The 18,332-nt window shown below is 37.7% G+C and overlaps 1 protein-coding gene across 1 annotated transcript; it reads left to right on the top strand.

Annotated features, from left to right (window-relative positions):
* The first annotated feature begins 2,936 nt into the window (after window positions 1-2,936).
* BNIP2 (BCL2 interacting protein 2) lies at window positions 2,937-17,695 on the top strand. The gene is made up of 9 exons (XM_082004938.1): window positions 2,937-3,087; window positions 4,949-5,125; window positions 5,784-5,886; window positions 6,193-6,324; window positions 6,927-7,013; window positions 7,162-7,260; window positions 8,701-8,736; window positions 11,276-11,313; window positions 17,248-17,695. The coding sequence occupies exons 1-9, from the start codon at window positions 2,952-2,954 to the stop codon at window positions 17,331-17,333; spliced, it is 894 nt and encodes a 297-aa protein (XP_081861064.1). The 5' UTR covers window positions 2,937-2,951; the 3' UTR covers window positions 17,334-17,695.
* The last annotated feature ends 637 nt before the right edge of the window (window positions 17,696-18,332 follow it).

The following is an 18,332-nucleotide window of genomic DNA, read 5'->3' as shown; positions in this document are numbered from 1 at the left end:
GCTTGGACTTGTATGTCAGCAGAATGGTTTATTATGTTCCATTATTGGGGATTCCTTGTTGCTGGTGATGGGTGAACCTGAAAAAACACAGCTTGACTTGCACATCACAGGGTGAGTTCTCTGAAAACACTTCCTGAAATAGTTACCTTTAAAGTGTTTTGGATTTTTAAGAACTCGCTTATATTTTAGATCTGACTGCCTGAGGTTTTTTTCCTCAAAATATACCCTTTTCAATATCTGCTGTAGAATCTAGAGAGCTGTCACATTTCTTACAGTTTGGCATGAACTGGTGTAATCCTAAATGATAGATCAGGTTGCTCAGGGCCTTGATTTTAACTGAGAGATTGATCCTGTTTGAGCAGGGCATTGGACTACATGAGATCCCTTCCAACCTAAATTACTGTATGATAAACCATTCCATAAGCAGTGGGCGGGGGGAAGGAAGCAAACCATGAACCCTTCCCTGGCTTTTTTTCCTCTTCTGCATAATACCTCAACTTGCTGATAGGTGAAAGGTGGTGTTTCAGACGTGGGAATTACAATAGTATTGAACTAGCATCTTCTATCATGTTCCTGCAGCTCCTCTTTAGCCCACTGCCTTGAAGACAAGAGGTTCTGGCTGATCAGGAGTCTCCATTAGCAATTCAAGTTGGCTGGAGAATGGAAGGTGTTGAGTTTAAGGAAGAATGGCAAGATGAAGATTTTCCAAGGTTTTTAATTTTCTTTTTTTTAAGTAATTAAAATCAAATGCCTAGCATCCAGAGTAAGCTACCTCCTTATCTTCCTGCTGAGCTAACACTCAATAATAATCTCGAAGTGATTTCCACTAATATAGTAGTCTTGAAAAGATTTTGTGGTGTGTTTCTTTATGGTCTGGAAAGGGATTGCATCATGTTCGTGTGTAAGTTAAGTAATACAGCAATGCCACTGTTGAAGTTTCCAGTGTTACTAAAGTCAAAATTTGTAAGTTTGGCTTTGTTTTCTGTGGTACTCTTTTGCAACTACATTGTTTATATATTATTACCAGTGTCTGAAAGCCCAAATATTTCATTAAGCAACATCTCTGAGCAAACTTTTTAACAGTTAAGACTGCTATTGATGCTTGGGCCTAAAAGAGACTAAAACGGCTGACTTCAGAGGTGTTCTGTAATAACATGACTAAACTACTTCTGTAATGTATTTCATGTCAAATCTTCTCAGGCAAGAATATGACAAGTTTTCTTAAGGATGACACGCATTAGTAGCAACCAGTATTTTGGTATTTGTCACATGAACAGATGGTTGCTTGAATGCTGTAAAGGAATTTTCTGCTACTTCGGTGCTTTGTTTACTGAAAGCTTGAACTTGAGTGATAAGTAAATTTAGTTCAGTACTCTCCCACAGTGGGTTTTTTCAGTAGTGTGTAAGTCTAAATACTTGGCAGCTGGCTGGCTATTTTAAAAAAAAGAAAACAAAGTGTTGTAACAGTAGCTTTTACTTTGTGCACCAGGCCGCTGCCAGAGGATGATCCTGTTGAGTCAGATATATTGGCTGCAGCTGGAACAGAAAGCGAAGCTGGTAAGAACATTCCACTCCAGTCAAGCTGACTGCTTCCTAATTAGATGGCTGTTTTAAAGCTCCATTTTGTTTAGGGTGGTTTTCTGTGGGTGTGTAGTTGTGTGTTTTTTTTTTTTAAGTCAGGCTTGAGCAAACAGCATTCTGAATGACATTTTTGTATGTGAACGGTATTATAAACATTTTGTCTGGAAGGAAAAAGGTTTTGGAATAAAATACAAGACTCTTCATCCTCCCTGTGAACAGAGCTATCCAGGTAATACTGGAATTACTCCAGCTGCTTCCTGACCCGTCTTAAAATCACAGAATCACAGAATCACTAGGTTGGAAAGGACCTTCGAGATCATCAAGTCCAACCATTAATCCAGCACCACCATGTCCCCTAAACCATGTCCTGAAGCGCCACATCCACACGTATTTTGAACACTTCCAGAGATGGCGACTCCACCACCTCCCTGGGCAGCCTGTTCCAATGCCTGACCACCCTCTCAGTGAAGAAATTTTTCCTAATATCCAATCTAAACCTCCCCTGGCGCAACTTGAGGCCATCTTGGTTCATTACTTGGCTTCTATGCATCACTTAGGGTATACTTTAGTTTTACTCCAAATTTCAGACCTTTGTGGCCTTTTAAGTGTGGTGTCTGTCAGAATGGTCGGAGGGGAAATAATACAGATGGCTTTTTTTTTTTTTTTACGTTTTTAAGTTTTTTGGATCTTGTCTGTCTGCTTTAGTTGTGGCATTTCCAGTGCTGGATCAGTCATTTTATTCCCTGGTTTCAACTGCTGTCTAAATCACACAAGTCTTTGCCTTGTGTCTCAAAGCACGCTGTGTATTCATCTAGTAGTTTCTTTAATTTTCTGTCCTCACTGTTGTCTGTCAGCCTTCTTTTTTTTGCAGCTTGTATATTATTTTTTACTTCACCAAAGATGGTTATGCTGTAACCAATACCTAACAAAAGCAAGGGCTAGGGACATCAATCTATTGCATTATTTACAAGACCTGTTTAGTATAATATCTAGAACAATTCATGGTACACTTTGATACAGCTAGCACGGGTAATAGTTGCTTAGATGGTGGCAGCACTTCAGGTTTTTCTTCTCTAGGGAGTATGGTGGTCTACCACTGTGATCATAGTGTGTATGCAATTGGGTAAACTTACGGTCTTGAGGCCTTGAGAACTTTGACCTCCAAGTGCTGTTGTTTTCACCCTGTGTTTAATTCTTATTCCAAAGATATGTCGTTTAAATTTTGGGCATTAACTTACAATGCATTCTGAGAAAGCACTGTGCTCTTCTGTCTTGTTAATATGCTTACCTAAACTTGCTTTAGCTTTGAAAAGAAATAATCTGCTTTTTTAAATACAGAGGTTAATGGAACCAAAGTGAAGAAGAAACTAATGGCTCCAGATATTAGCTTAACTTTGGATCACAGCGAGGAATCTGTTTTGTCTGATGACTTGGATGAGAGTGGAGAGATTGATTTGGATGATATAGATACTCCTTCAGAAAATAGCAATGAGTTTGAATGGGAAGGTAAGTATTTTGTTACTTTTGTCTGATGCTGTAAAATATTTCTATTTTCTTATGGGCAGGTCAACAGTTTTTCAGGTGGGAAATAACTATGACTCGATATTACAAGAGGAAAAATATAAAGGGAGTGATTAAATTAGAAATTGGAAGTAGGTGCACTGAATTTTTGAAGAGCAAATCAGACAAGGCAACAGGCAACATAATAGCTCTAACTCCAAATAAACTTAAGTGAATGTCGTTAAACACTTGTAAGACTTGAAGTTACGGAGAATCCTCTCTGTTTTTAAGAACCAACCTGGCAGGAGGGGCGGGAAATCAAAGGGTTTTACATGTATTATAAGTCAGTTTTAAACGGAGGTGAACTGTATAAAGGGATATAGATTATAGATTAGCTAGTCAGAAAATGATGAATTGCAAGCCTTTGTATTTAAGGAGGACTGAATGGTATTTTTTTTAAATATTGAGTAACACCTAATCTCATATCTTACTGTGGTGAGAATGGCAAAAGTTCAGTAGCCTCAGAGTTTGCATGCTTTCCAGATTGACTGGAAGTGGTAGAAGAGCTTCTATTTTGTGTCAAGGAATTCTGAACTTACTTGATAGGAAGTTAACTTAGCTATAGCTTTTTATTCTTACAGGCAAAACCTGGAGATTCTAACAAATTTTATTTGAGGTAAAAATGTTCTGTGTACGAGCTAAAGCACAAATTTTAAACTTGCAGTTTAATTATGTTTTAAGGCCCTCTTATGTAAGCCAAGAACAGTTGTGTTGGACAAAAAGTTTGGAGTCTTTAACTTTTGTAAACTTTGTGACTTAACAATATCTCTAATAAGTAAACATGTAAACTCAATTATTGTTTACTATTATTTATTCTCTAAACAATTTTAATTCCTGAGTAAACAGGAAGCTCTCTTTCACTGTTATATGTGAAACACTGCCTTATCTTCATTCCAAGATAGCTTGTAAAAGGAGAAAGAAACACTCTTTAGAATAAATTGGGTTTTTTTAAAATAGCTGAAGACATATTGCAGGTGAAATTTTCATAACAGAGACTGTGGGTTTACCTGTGTAAAAGGATTTTCATCATTTTAGTGAAGAAGAATTGGTATTTAGGGTTAGTTTTGCAATAATGCGAAGGAAATGTTCCGGATGTTTTGTGCCTTGTTTTTAAAAGTGGCTGAAAAGGGTTTCTGTCTTTTCTTCCTTTTAATGCTGCTGCCTTCATTTTCCTGGAAGGATAGTTTCAATTAACAGCTTTGTCTTGGGAACAGACAACTAACTTGCAGTAGGTTTTTCTTGCTTTGGGTAAGGTCTATGCAACAAAGTCAAGAATCATAATTTAATTGGAGCAAATTGTTTTGCAGATTGCTGTCAGCATAGATTTCATATATATTGATTGCACACTTGTGAATTAGATTTAATTTCTAATAGATTTGCCTGCATGTCTGCTTGCAAGGTACTGTCAATGTTTTAAATCATGCTTTTACGTAAATCTGTGATCAAGCAACCTGTGTAATTATCATTGGAGTTAACCACTTTGTCTGTTTTGGTGAGATTCATCAAGGTCTGTGTTCTGAAAGCCTAAAATTAAATAGGCTTCCGACGTGAATGGAAATTTGTTGCATACATTAACATAGAAAATTACAGTCAATGGATAACTGCCAACTTAAGAATATTTTGATAAAATATGCATGACACCCATGAGACCCTATGTTGTAATGACTGAAGGAACTAAGTCATCTGATATGTCTGGCTAAAGAATATTGAAGTAGATTAGATAGCAAAGTGGTTAACCTATGTTGTAACTGATTGCTACTACGCATAGTGTTCATAATGGGTCTTGAACATGTTTTAACTTTGACAGATGATCTTCCAAAACCAAAAACTACTGATGTAATTAGGAAAGGATCACTTACTGAATACACTGTGGCAGAGGAGAGAGATGATGGTCGACGCTGGCGAATGTTTAGGATTGGAGAACAGGACCATAGGGTGGACATGAAGGCAATTGAACCATATAAAAAAGTTATCAGTCACGGTGGTAAGGATTAGTGATGTGCTGAGGGGAACTGTTGAGAAACTACTTCTTTAAGCTGAGTTGGGGTGGTACAGGAAGAGCTTTGGGCATTTAAGACTCATATGATGATTCATTTGTTGCAGTATTAAGGCATATGGTTGATTTATTATTTTTTTCACTATTAAACTAAAGCTCCAAAATTTACACATGTTCAGATGAAGCTACTAACATGCACATATGTAATAAGATGTACTTATCTGTTCTACAGTGTCAGTGCCACTAATATAATTCTTTGGTTTTAAGAGTGTTGAAAGCATTAACTGTAGATCTACTAAGGCATAAATCAATTTAATGACTCTTCTCAACAGTCTGTGGAATTCAGGTTGGAAGAAAAGTTGACTATATGAACTGTTATTAAATATACTGAGAATCTATAGGGAGATGTTGATTGTAGGTACATCATTTGATTTACATCAGCTTCAGCTATTTCTTTAGAAGTAGACAAACTTAAAAAAATTTTGAAGTTTTCTGTAATGGTATAAATCTGTCCATATAGAATAGATGCTTATAAATCTTTTTAAGGTAAATAATAAAAAAGCTTACTGAATGTGCTTGACTGTGTGTAAATGTAGCAACGTCTACTCACCTTTGTCATTACTGCTGCTTTTTAATTTATTTTTAGGTTATTATGGTGATGGGTTAAATGCCATTGTTGTATTTGCTGTTTGCTTTATGCCTGAAAGCAGCCAGCCTAACTACAGATACCTAATGGACAATCTATTTAAGTAAGTCGTCGTCTGCCTCTGAATACTGTCTTAATTTCACATTGTGAAACTTAGCATTTTAATGTAAGGGCAATTACTTCTCTCTTTTTTTTTTTTAATGAAGCTTTTTATATTTCAGATAAGGGAAAGGTAACAAATAAAAAAGCAACTACATCTGCTTCCAGGGGAAGGAAAAAAAAAAAATTATTAGATGTTGCTCAACACTGTTACCAACTTCATATTTCTTAAATATACTTGAGCACTGATAGGAATTACTGTAATATCCACAGATCTTCACTTGAAAGTTTTCTTTGCTTGTCTCCGCAGGTATGTCATTGGCACTTTAGAACTCTTAGTAGCAGAGAACTATATGATAGTTTACCTGAATGGTGCAACAACACGGAGAAAAATGCCAAGTTTAGGCTGGCTTAGGAAATGTTACCAGCAAATTGATAGAAGGTAAGAAGCTCTGCAGTGTTTTCCTGCAAAGTTCACATGCTTAGTGATCTACGTACTTAGGAAAAACTGCTGTTTAATGTGGTGTCTGGTACCTACCGATTAAGATTTAATTAAGCAAGTTGCTTGGTATATTGAAACCCTCTTCCTAAGCTTGACAGTGTGGAATAATGCTACTGGCATGCCTGGTGTTCTGTGGTGGGTTTGTTTTTTTTTTTTTAAGTGAAGATAGTAGTGTTAGAATACTGAATACTGTTACCATGTAGAATATCCCTAAAACTTCATGTATTAATATGGTAAGGTAATAAGGGGGGCCCTTCATGAACCACTACATTAGTTGTGTAAAAAGACTGAAAAAAACTTTTCTTCAGGATGTTATTTCCTTGTCATTGTCATCAAACTGATACTATACCTTGAATTTTGACTGTACAGTTGTGTGGGGTTTTTTTTCTTCTGGCAGATGGTAATTCTAGTAATGAAATGTCAGAAGACTGGATTTATGTGACAGTTGTGCTTGCAAAAACATACTTTGTGTATATTAAAAAAAGTTGTTGTCATGCTGCCTTTTTGTTCTAGTAATTATGTCCGCTGTTTGAATTCTTCAGGTTAAGGAAAAATCTGAAATCACTAATCATAGTTCATCCGTCTTGGTTCATCAGAACACTTCTGGCCATTACAAAACCTTTTATTAGGTAATACTCTGGAAGCTATTTCTTTTTAAAATTTAAAAAAAAAAAAAGTCCTAACAACTGTTTACTTTAAACTTCAAAAGCTGTTTTAATCTTGACTTACTGAAAAATTTTTAAGTTGTAACTGTACCCTGCATTTGTTCTTCCACAGCTCAAAATTCAGCCAAAAAATTAGGTATGTCTTTACCCTGGCAGAACTAGCTGAACTCATCCCCATGGAATACGTTGGCATCCCAGAATGCATAAAACAGTACGTTTTATTATTCAAACATGTTCTATACTGATCATGTTTTAGAACCGGTATATATTGTATTTGGTGATTCGTTTGAATGTAATACTTTGCCTTTAATAAATTTAATTTAACACATCATTGCTATCTCTAGGACGAGTATCCATGTTTGACCACATTGCTAACTACAGTCTGGTATGCAGTAGCATGGATAGTCAAAATGTTAATGTATAGGGATTTTCACAGATAGTGCCTTATGTAATTACTAAGTTGTGGTGTGTGAATGGAGTCTTCTAGAGACAAGCCTTTAGTATGCTAAATTGGCTTGTGAGTGAGAAGTTCTGGGCATGTTGATACTGAAGTTATTTATAGTATCTTCAGTGTTCATGCTAAAATGTGGAACAAGTTAAGTGATGAAATATCACTTGGGTTGGGATTTCATTTAAAAGAAGAGCTGTGGTGGAAAAATGCTGAATCCCTACCCATAATAGTTCTAAAACTACTTTGAAGAGGTGAAGGCAGCACCAGTGTCCTTGGTTTTCTCCTCTTCCCTCTAGATATAAATATCCCGTCTAATAGCAGTGCAATTCTGCTCTCAAATATGATGATGATACTTTTGCCAATAGCATTTGTGGGTGCAATAATAGAGTAGAAACCATAAACTTGGGTCTTTAAAAAGCCAGATGAAAATACGAATAATTCTGATGATAAATTGATCAGCCTATTAGAGGGTATAACATACAAAATCTTTAGAGCATGCATTGTAAACTGGGAACTCCATGAGGAAAGATGGCATAGTCTCACTGTGTGGACAGAAGGCCACATCCATGTTGGACAGATCCACAAATCCCACTCCAACCCTTGCAAATGGCTGGTTATTGCAGTAAACATGCAGCTGGTATCACCTGCACAATTTAACTTTTTCTAAAAATAGAGAAAACACAGTTTTCTTGGAGCAGGGAGTAAAGACATGACAATGCTGAAGCAGCCTTGTGCTATCCTTAGATGTTTTTGGTTTTTTTCTGGGGCTTTTGAAAGATGTGTTATGAATATTCAGACTCATTCCAAGTCTTTCAGACTCTTTTCTCTATTGATGAACCTTTAACTGTTCTGCAAAGGCTGAACTTGGTTGACTTACGGAGTTCATTCTCAGACTTCTGTGGAAGATTATATCTGACTTCAAACTGTTACGAATACAGACTTTAAATTTTAGTGATGGATGTTAATACTGTACAAGAAGTTGTATTGAATTCATATGTTATGTCATAGTAACTAAGTCTTGATGCTTCTTGTTTAATGCTTAAAAACATTGGAGGTACATTATATTTTTTCTGAATTATATCAGTTTCAAAACTTGGTATGTTTCTACAAACCGTATTGACACTAATACCAGTTTGCAGCTTCTGTTGAATTTGGCCTTCATATGTTGTATTTACTGAAATCAAACTTTTCCTCACCAAGGTATGAAGAAGAAAAGTTTAGAAAGAAACAGAAAAGGTATATTCATATTTTGATTAGGGTTGCATCTAGATAAGACTATTGCACTGCAACTAACTCCCAGTTGATTGGCTTGCATAAAGGAATAAGCATTTGTAAATATAAACATGCACTAGTGACTGTTTTTATGCATGAAGGTAACTATACTGCCTGCAAGTACTTATGTAAAAGAAATCACCCTGGATGTTCAAACAGATATTTGTGAATAGTCTCTATCACTCTATTACGTGAGATGCTCACTTTTAAGGGGATACGTGGATTCTCAACTGAATCTTCTGTAGTGCTTCTGTATGAATCGATTAAATGAAGTTTCACTGTTCTTAACAAGAAATGATGTCTGAAGGAAGAGCTGTTTTTAGGTGCTAAGCTGTAGTTATGCATCAGCAGAGGTGCAACTCTGGAAGGAGTTCTAATATCGAATCTTATATTCTGTATTTCTGGTATTCACTATTTATTTTTAGTTAGTAACTTGCACAAATGCAATCTAAATTAGTATTTTAGTGCTGTTTGTATTTGCAGTGCCTATGTTCCTTGCTAATAAACAGTGAATTTTCATTTTGTTCATCTTCAGTCTCCTGCTAACTATTCAAGCTATTCCAGCAGCTGATGACATTTTTTGAATGGATATGTTTTTTCACTCTAACAAATGTACTGAAAGGTTTTGCTACTAACTTTGCTTTTTTTTTAATTACTCTTCCTGTGTGTGCATAACTATATTGAGGGAGGCTTATTGTCTAAATTGGATAATGGACATAGAGAGGAACACAGAGAGATTAAAATAAAAGGAATTGAAATTCTTTCTGAAAGCTAGCAGGTAAAGCTAGTGACAAGTGGTTGAACATTCTCTAGGAATTATTCCAATTAAGTGTTAATCTTGCAGTGTGTAACCTGAAGTACTAAGCCTGTCAAAGTTAAGAAACCGTTTCAGTACGTACTGAATAACAGCTCTGCTTGAGGGTTTTTTTGTTTCCCCAGCATGTGTAATTTGGCCCGTTGTATTCAGGATGCAAACCTGAGACATTCAAGCAGTAATGTAAAAACTTTTAAAAATCTCCAATACAACAAGCACTTTTTAGTGCCCCTGTTGATATCATCACTTACACTACCATCATTTTTGTAAAAAGTAGTATGTTTGTAAGTGAAACTTAATGTATAGAGAAATGATCACAGACATCATTTAATACTGAGACTTTAATCAGGTTGAAAGCAGCTGTAGGCATTATAATGGGGGAAAGGCAATGTATTGAAGTTTAGTTACGAAATTTGTTGAGGATGACTGTAGGAATTACTTAGCTATGTATATGAGTCGCTTTGGAAGCTAGAATATGGTATACCTACATGGATTTTTATTGTTAGCTGTATGTTTATGCATAGCTTGTTTGCATTAGCTTACCATTATTTTCTTACACTTTCTGTGATTAGTCCTGTAAGTCATGTAAAAACATGCTTTTCTAAGATGCTGCAGTGAGGACAGGGATGAGTGTAGCTGCTTAGTGTGCGGGTGAACGGTATTTGACTAGGACTGTTGCTTCTAGCCAACACTGCTCCAGGCCTATTGGATCCTTATGTACTATGTTCAGTTCTTATGGCTGAAAAAAACCCCAAACAAAACTTGCCTTCCCTTTTTATGAGTTCATGGCCTGGAAAAGCCATCATTGTTTTTATCACTTTGAAAAACTGGCTGGTTATAGTTTGAGAGACTGGACAGGTAGTTTAGACAATTAGGTGGTTAGATGACAAAGTTGGCCTTAGCCTCTCTCACTTGAAACTGCTGTTGGTTTTGAAATTAATTTACTTCCACGCACAACTTACTTTCCAGAAGATACAGTTAAGACTGTAGCTTGTTCTTTCTGTAAAGAGGGAAAGTACGTCTTGTGCAGGACTGTCCTGCACACTGGCTTCTGCAAAGCGACATTGTGTTTGCTAGTTCCAAGGTAGCTACCAGAGGAAAAAAAAATAGCACAAACCAAGAAACAGTTTTAGCAGCGTGATGGTGAATTTTTCCTGGGTAATTACAAGAATCTTAAAACTTAATAGAAAAAGTATTGCAGTTAAGGAGCCACGTAACTCTCTTTGATTCAACTACTGCTGTTACCTTCTTGGCTTAATTACTATAACATTAAAGGTAATTCTGTGCTCATTCTGCAGTATATGAATTCATCAAAGTAGTAGTGCTTGATGGTATTGTCATGTCACCTGTAAACTTGTATTCCTGCTTGCCTTCATTAAGAAAAGCACAGAACCTGCTTTTTTTTCTGTAGTCAAACTTCACTTGTACTTTACATAATGCTTCCTTTCAAACGCTGTAGTTATTTAAATGGTTTCTTAACAATTTTTAGGGGGAGGTAGGAAAATAGATTTTTAAAAAAACATTGTGATTGCATTCAATAAAAATCTTAATTTAATATTTATTTACTAAAACTTTTTCCAAGTAAAAGCTTTGTGTTTTCCTCTTAATAGTTTTTGCTTAATATATGAGCTATCAGACTAAACTACTTTTTAACCTAGTTTTAATTTTACTGCTTTCTTTGCTAAGCAGAGTTGACCAAGAGCTGAATGGAAAACAAGAGCAGAAAAGTGAACACTAAGTTTGGAGTCCAAGCAAGACTGAAGAATATGCAGATGGGATTATGCTATTTTTGCTCCATTTACAATGCATTCTCTGTGTGTGTATATATTATATAACCTGTTGCAAAAGGTGCTTAATTTCTTTGGACTAGCACACAATGGACTGCTTTCTGCTCTATTGGTTTGTCTTGACTTTAATAGCTATGTTTATGTAATCATTTTATACTGCTAAATGTCAAAGAACCCTATGTTTTCAGAGGATGTTCTTGCAATTGTTTATCTAAATGATGCATGTTCTTCAGTAAAATATTTATATACCTAAATGTTAAAGGAAAGAGATAATATATATTTTTATGACTGAGCAATATATTGTGTGTACCTGCTGAAGGAATTCATTTACAGGTAGACAAGGCCATAAGTTACTTGTTGTTATTGTATAAATCTGTTTTGCTGTAAATGGTCAAGTGCATTTCTTCATTGTCACAGAAAGCTTAATTTGTTTGGATATTAACAATCACATAATGTAGTCTTTCACAATAGTGAAGATCCTTATTTTATTTCACATACGTAATACAAGCAGTACTCATTTACCTCACTAGAGTGAGCTTGAGCTTTGGTGTCTTTTAGTCCATTTTCCAGAATGCAGAACTGCAGTTCTGTGAACTTCAGTCTGTTGGCCACAAGGGTTTAAGCCCAAGCCACAACAGACACTGAACTGTTTGAATGATTAGTAAAATGAGACCTTTCTCAATTTAAGTTACAAATTTAGCCTTGATTTACTGAAACTATCACTAGGGTATCTGGCCATACACAGTAGAGTTTGGGACTTACATAGATATTCTAGCCATAATATCAATTGTTTGCAGAGGTATGGGGAGTCTTAATGCCACCTGTGTCATCCTTGTAGATGAAACATCCATTTCTAAAGCTATATTTGATACCAGCACTAATTTTGCTTAACAAAAAAAAAGGGATTTAAAGGTTGGGGGTTCTTTTCTCCCCACAAATGGTAGTGAACTTGTGTCTGTAAGAGGTGTTCTTGGATGCATAAATACTGTTTATAGGTTTATCAGGGCAACAATAATGCACTGGTTGATATGTTGTAAAAGATTGTAACATCTTTTGATAATTATTGCTATTTCCCTGTAAGGACAGGTGCATGCAAATAAATCCATTCAAGAGTTGAGCAATATAATATTGCGGCAAATACATTCAATCTTCACTTGTGGTTGTTATTGTGCTCACAATTTTGTCTTAATGCCAAAAATATCAGTTCTCGATTATATTAAAGGTTAGTGTTATACAGTTGTTTAAAAAAAAAAGATTGCGTTCAACCAGATTATTACACAACACTGATAAATAGCAGTCGAGAGAGTTCCATGGTAGACACTTACCGCCAATTAATCTACTGTCTCTAATGATACATGTATAGACTGAGAGCATATTCATGTCAAATAAGGGCAAATTGCCCATGTCTCTGGGAGTTTGTTTGCAACTCGAGAGACTTTCATCTCAAGAGTTAGGTACTTTTGTCATAGTAGCTTCTGAATCACAGTTTCAAAGAGATTAATATGCAGGATGTTCTCTTTCAACAGGCAATGCTAATTTCAAGTTGCCTTTCATCCGTTTCATGAGGTTTGGATCTTGCTCTGAAAGCAGAACATGAATGTGAACAGTTTCTTTGCAGCTGTCTTACTCCTGCTTCAATTTCAGTATTGACCCAGATTAATGTAAAGTTTCAGTCAGTAAATTGGATGCTTACAGCCTGTTTACTTCTGATACTTTCACAGTGCAATGTGTATGAACGTGCAAACCTGTAAGCCTTCCTGGTTTTTACTGATTCTGTGTGGGTCCTAAGCCAGATACTGAGCATTCTGATCATCTCACTTTTTTTTTGGTTAGGAAAAAGTTGAAATATTTTTCTCAGTAAAATCATATTCTTAGTGAAAGGATTGTAGTTCTATGTGTCCTGTTGCTTCCTATGTGCGTAGTGCAGTATAGAGTAGCCAGTCCTCTGTACAGGTCATAGTATCAAACAGTGGGATTGTTTTTATTGTCTTTCCTGGTGGCTGAGTGATTCTACAGTTTCATGCTGCAGTAGTACTATTTCTTTTGGAAATGTGTATGTCCTTACCCAACAGTTTACTTCTCTAGTACAAGTTTTTGTGAATGAATATACAGCACAACAGTTCTTCTGTCCTTAGAGATACGCAGCTTGAGAAGCAGGTGTGCTAAAGAATTATTCTCCTCCGACCTTTTTCAGCTCATCATTTGATGGTGAGGTGGATGTTTCTGAAAAGTGAAGTGGTCCCAAAGTTATCATGAACACAAATGGGTAACTTTTTGTCAAACTTATCTTGTTTTAAATCTATGAAATAATTTAATATATTTTAATATTTAAAAACATGAAAAGATGGAATGTCATACTTTTATTAAAGTTATTTCAAAACCTGAATCACTTTGTGGTAAGATACAGTATTGTAGGGAATTCACTTTTCAATGGCACTTCCTTCTAAAAGTAAAGCTCAAGTTGGTAGAATACAGGTCAAGCCCTGTCAAAAGATAATTTTATGAGTCATTAGTTTACCTTTGATTTTGAGGTCTCATCAGTTCATTTTTTTTATATATATATGTGTGGTACTAAGTTGTTAGTTGCCTTTTGTTACTACTGTGTGCAAGTGAAATAGAGATGTTTGGGCCAGTGGCCTCTCTGTGCGTGGATGTGACATTTTGTAAATTGGTTTCTACAACAGGCTAAATGTTCGGAAGTGGCAAAGATACTTTAGAGTCTACTCACATAAGTTTTTAATGACACTTTCTCCAGAGTGCTTGAATGTTCTTGACGTTCTGTGTAGTGTGGTAAAGCCATGTTCTGTTGGAAAGTAATGGAGAGGGATGTATAAGGATTTAGTGCTCAAGCAGACTGAAGTCTTTGAGGTTCTGGGACGTTAAAATGGAGAATTTTTGCTTCCAAAAAGCTTAGAGCTAGTTAGAATAATATGTAACATTCATAATGATGCAGTTTACCATATTTTTTCAGTTTATTTTCAGTGAACAAGGTAATAGTAATTCTTTCTGTAAAGAACGTTGTACTGAGGAACAGTAGTTATATTCTGAATTGCTCACAATTAGTGTATAGCCTGTATTTGTTAGCATGTTTCGGCAAGTTTGTTGCATCATACACTTCAGTGCTCTAATGACAGCTTAAAACCTTTCAACAGTTAAATTGTCAGACTTCAAGATGAGATTACATGTTGGTGGCAAGGGAATCTCTTATGAAATGACCTCGAAGTATGTCATAGGAGGAGAGGGTGGCATTGGTGCTTAGTCATGTGTCAGCCTCACTGATGTCATCTACTGAAATGTCTGTTATTAGCTGAATATAATGGAACTACATTGTGAATGGGCACTTTCTAAACTAAATCTGTCGCAAAGAAATAAGTTTATTGGTGAAAAATGTATTTCTTCCAGCATCAAACTTTTGTCTGTGTGTTCTACAGATTTATACAGTATTTATTATGTAGAAAGATGGCTTAAATGCATCTCTTGTCAAAAGCTTTTGGTTTTGGAGATGAATTCAATTCTCAAGTCATTTCAGTCTCCCTCAGAAAAGTCTCATACAAGGAACAGAGGGAAGAGGGATAATAACTTGTGTGCTTTTTGTAACCGCAGAAGTCTTACAAAGCTTTCAGTGAAAATTCTTACTCAATCCTTGTGGATGCAGGTCGTCCTCTAAAGGATTTGTTTCTCCAACTGTTTGTTGAAGATGCTTGAAATAAGTGCTTTAATTATACATTTAAAGGATACCTGGTTTCAGTCAGAGTAATGCTCTGAAATATAAGGAATATTTAAATATTCATATTCTGAAATGCAGATTTTGCAGCTTTCCTAGCTTCAAAATTTTAAGTTGAACTACATTGTTTCCCTTACCACATCTTGTTCCCTATATTGAGCTAACAGGAAAAAAGGGCATTTGTGAAGTGAAGAGAATATAGTTGTGTTACAGTTTTTCATCATTCCCTTCAAGCATGATTGAGATCAATGAAATTAAAGCCATTCTTTGCTCAACTAGATCTCTTTTCAGTTTTGCAGTTTGGACTGCCCAGATTACTCTGATTTAAAATACCGATTTTCTTTTTTTTGTCAGTATTGAAAATTAGCTGAGGAAAAGCTACTAGAATGTTTTCAAAAAGTCAAGTCCTTGTCTTACCATGCTCTTTACTCTAGCTTACTAAGCTGCTAGTTAATATTTATATATTAAATTCCATGTTAATCATCTGTCTTCCATGAATATTTTTTGTAATTATTGCTTTCCCAGTGGCTCTGCAGCTCTGCAGTTTCTTATTCAGTCATCTGAACAAAGCCTTGTTATTAAAAAGAAAAGTCTGAGTAGTAAGGTGCTCTGCCAGTTGAATGGTAGATAGAAGGGTTAAGACATTGTCTATTACCATCAGTAAACTTTGCACACGTATTAGTGTCTAACACAATGAAGCTGCAGTAGTCGTGCAGAAACATAGCTTGTGAATCATGAATCATCATCAGATACTGTAACTGGCTTAAGTTGATTTATACAGATGTGACTATTTTCCTTTGTCCCTTTAGTATAAAACTATGTAAGTACAAGACTCTTCACCTACCTCTTAAGAATGTTACAATCCTTTCTTTTTAAATGAGCTGTTTTGTGGTTGTGTTCCAAGGTGTCATGGAGTAATGAGATGGACACATTTCTGAATGTGCTAGCTGTTGACACTTATGCGAAACTTTTTAACTAGGGGAAAAAATAAATGCTATATTCAATAAACACCTTTGGAAAAGGTCTGAATGTTTTATTTTACTGCTTAGGAAGCTATTGATGAGAGTCTTCTGTGATTGTATGCACTGCCACCTCCCTCTTAAAAACGTGAAATTTAAATTTTGGGGTTTTTAAGGTAGTTTTGCGGTCCAATAAGTCATTAAAGGCTCTTGGCAGTTGGTACAGCTTGGCGTGTAGTGTTAAAAGAAAAGGCTGAAGGAGGGTGTGGATTTTAGTCATTTCACTAGGTAAAATAAACCTAGAACCGGAAGTACTGACGCGCTAACTGTTGGCTATTCTATAAATTTATGTAAGAACTCCAGCGCGTTGCGGCGCTAACTCGGTGTTCAATGGCTGTCGTAGGCGCTGCGCCGGGGACAGCCGTGCGGCTGGGCGCGCCGCCACCGCCCCGGGCACAAGGCACGGCCCCCCGGGGCCCTCCCGGCCCCGCCCCGGTCTGCCCGGAGCCGGGGGGCGGGACGAGGGCGGGAGCCGCCGCCGCCGCCCTCGCCGTTCCGCTTCCGGGTGACGGGGCGCCCGAGAGGGGCTCCCACCTCTTCCGGCCGCTGGGAGCGGGTGAGGCTGCGGCGGCTGGAGGGGGCTGCCCGGAGTGGGAGCCCCGGGGCTGGGCCCGGCGCTGTCTGCGCGGTCCCCTCCTTCCTGTGGCGGCGGCGGCGGGGTGCTGCGGGCCCGGGCCGGAGCTGCCCGCGGCTGTTGTGCGGCGACCGGCACCTTCCCCCGGGTTCGCTGGGACCGCGGGGCGCGATGCGGCCCAGCCCGGCCGGGGGTGGGGGCGCTGGCGGAGCGCAAGGCCGCTCAGTCCCCAGCTCTTGCCTGAAATTCCCGTAATGGCTTTCCTGGGCGCGCTCCCGGCGCCGCGGGGGAGCGGGGATCGATTTGGAAGCCGCACGGGCGGCGAGCAAAGACGGCCCCGTCCCGGCGCGCCGCGGCCGTGCCTGTGGGGCACACAGGGTTGCCTGCCGGGTCACTCGCGCTGTGTGCTCTTGAACGCTCGTAGTTGTCGGTCGGTGTTTGCGGAATGTTTTTTTTAAACTCGGTTTGCTCTTGCTGTGCACTGTAGATTAAGGACTCGGTTGTGGTTTAGATTTTTTTTTTTTTTTAATTTTGTTTTTTGTTTTTGAAAACGAGAGCGAGGACAGAACCGGCGTCCAGAGCCGTGGACGATCAGGAAGGTGACCAGCCCATCTCGGTAAACCATGGCATATCAGCTCTATAGAAACACCACGCTGGGGAACAGCCTTCAGGAGAGTCTGGATGAGCTCATACAGGTGCGTGTGGGCTTTAGCGTCTGGACAGTTGGCTTAATAAAAAGAGAGGTTAGGTATTAAAACAGCTTTGTGGTTGCTGTGTTGGGGTACTTATGGCCAACGTTTGGAAAACTTACTGATTGAAATCAAAAGCTGGTGGTACTCCATTCACGTGGGGAGTCTTTTTAATGTTCTAGGTGAAGGAAAACTTTTTTTTACATAAGTGGCATAATCCCCTGTTGTGTGGCCTGGTAAATGAACGGCCAGATTAATCTGGAACACTGTAATCGATTTCCTCCTGGTTGTTTCCAGTGAATATTTATCAGAAGAAATCTTTGCACAGCACAAAAAAAAAAATCACATTAGCACATCATTTCTAGAGTTAAAATAGCGAAAAGGAAATAAACACAGGAACATAATACATTGTAAATTGTTCTTCCAGAGATTGCTTCACATGAACTTTGTTGTGATGGTTTCTGTATTTTTGAGTTTACTTTGAAACAACTCAAAACTTTTTTTTTTTTTCACCAACTACTTTAGTCACAGCAAATCACACCTCAGCTGGCCCTTCAGGTGCTACTTCAATTTGATAAAGCTATAAATTCGGCACTGGCACAACGAGTCAGGAACAGAGTCAATTTCAGGGTAAGAGAACATATAAAGGCTCTTCGCGAGGTACAGTAACTAAGCGTTGATGCAGAACGTCATTAAAAGCTGTGTGCTCTAAGCAAAAACTTAAGAAGGTCCATTTTGACTCTGAAACAATGAGTGTTTATGTCTATATTCTGTATGCAGTTGTAAGGCTTGCTATCTCCTATTCTGCCAGGGCTCTTTTGAAGGAATGCAAAAACCAGAAACAGATTCGGTGGGTGGATGAAAACGGGGGAAGAGGGAAATGCTTTGATGGGTAGCATTGCCATCCTCGGTGTCTTGCAGATGAGGAGGGAGACTTTTGCTTCTCTTAGTTG

This window comes from Phaethon aethereus (genome assembly GCF_964289735.1).
Source record: "Phaethon aethereus genome assembly, chromosome: 12".
Classification (NCBI taxonomy): Eukaryota; Metazoa; Chordata; class Aves; order Phaethontiformes; family Phaethontidae; genus Phaethon; species Phaethon aethereus.
Note: the sequence above shows the minus strand (reverse complement) of the source record. Positions and strands in the feature narration are given on the sequence as shown.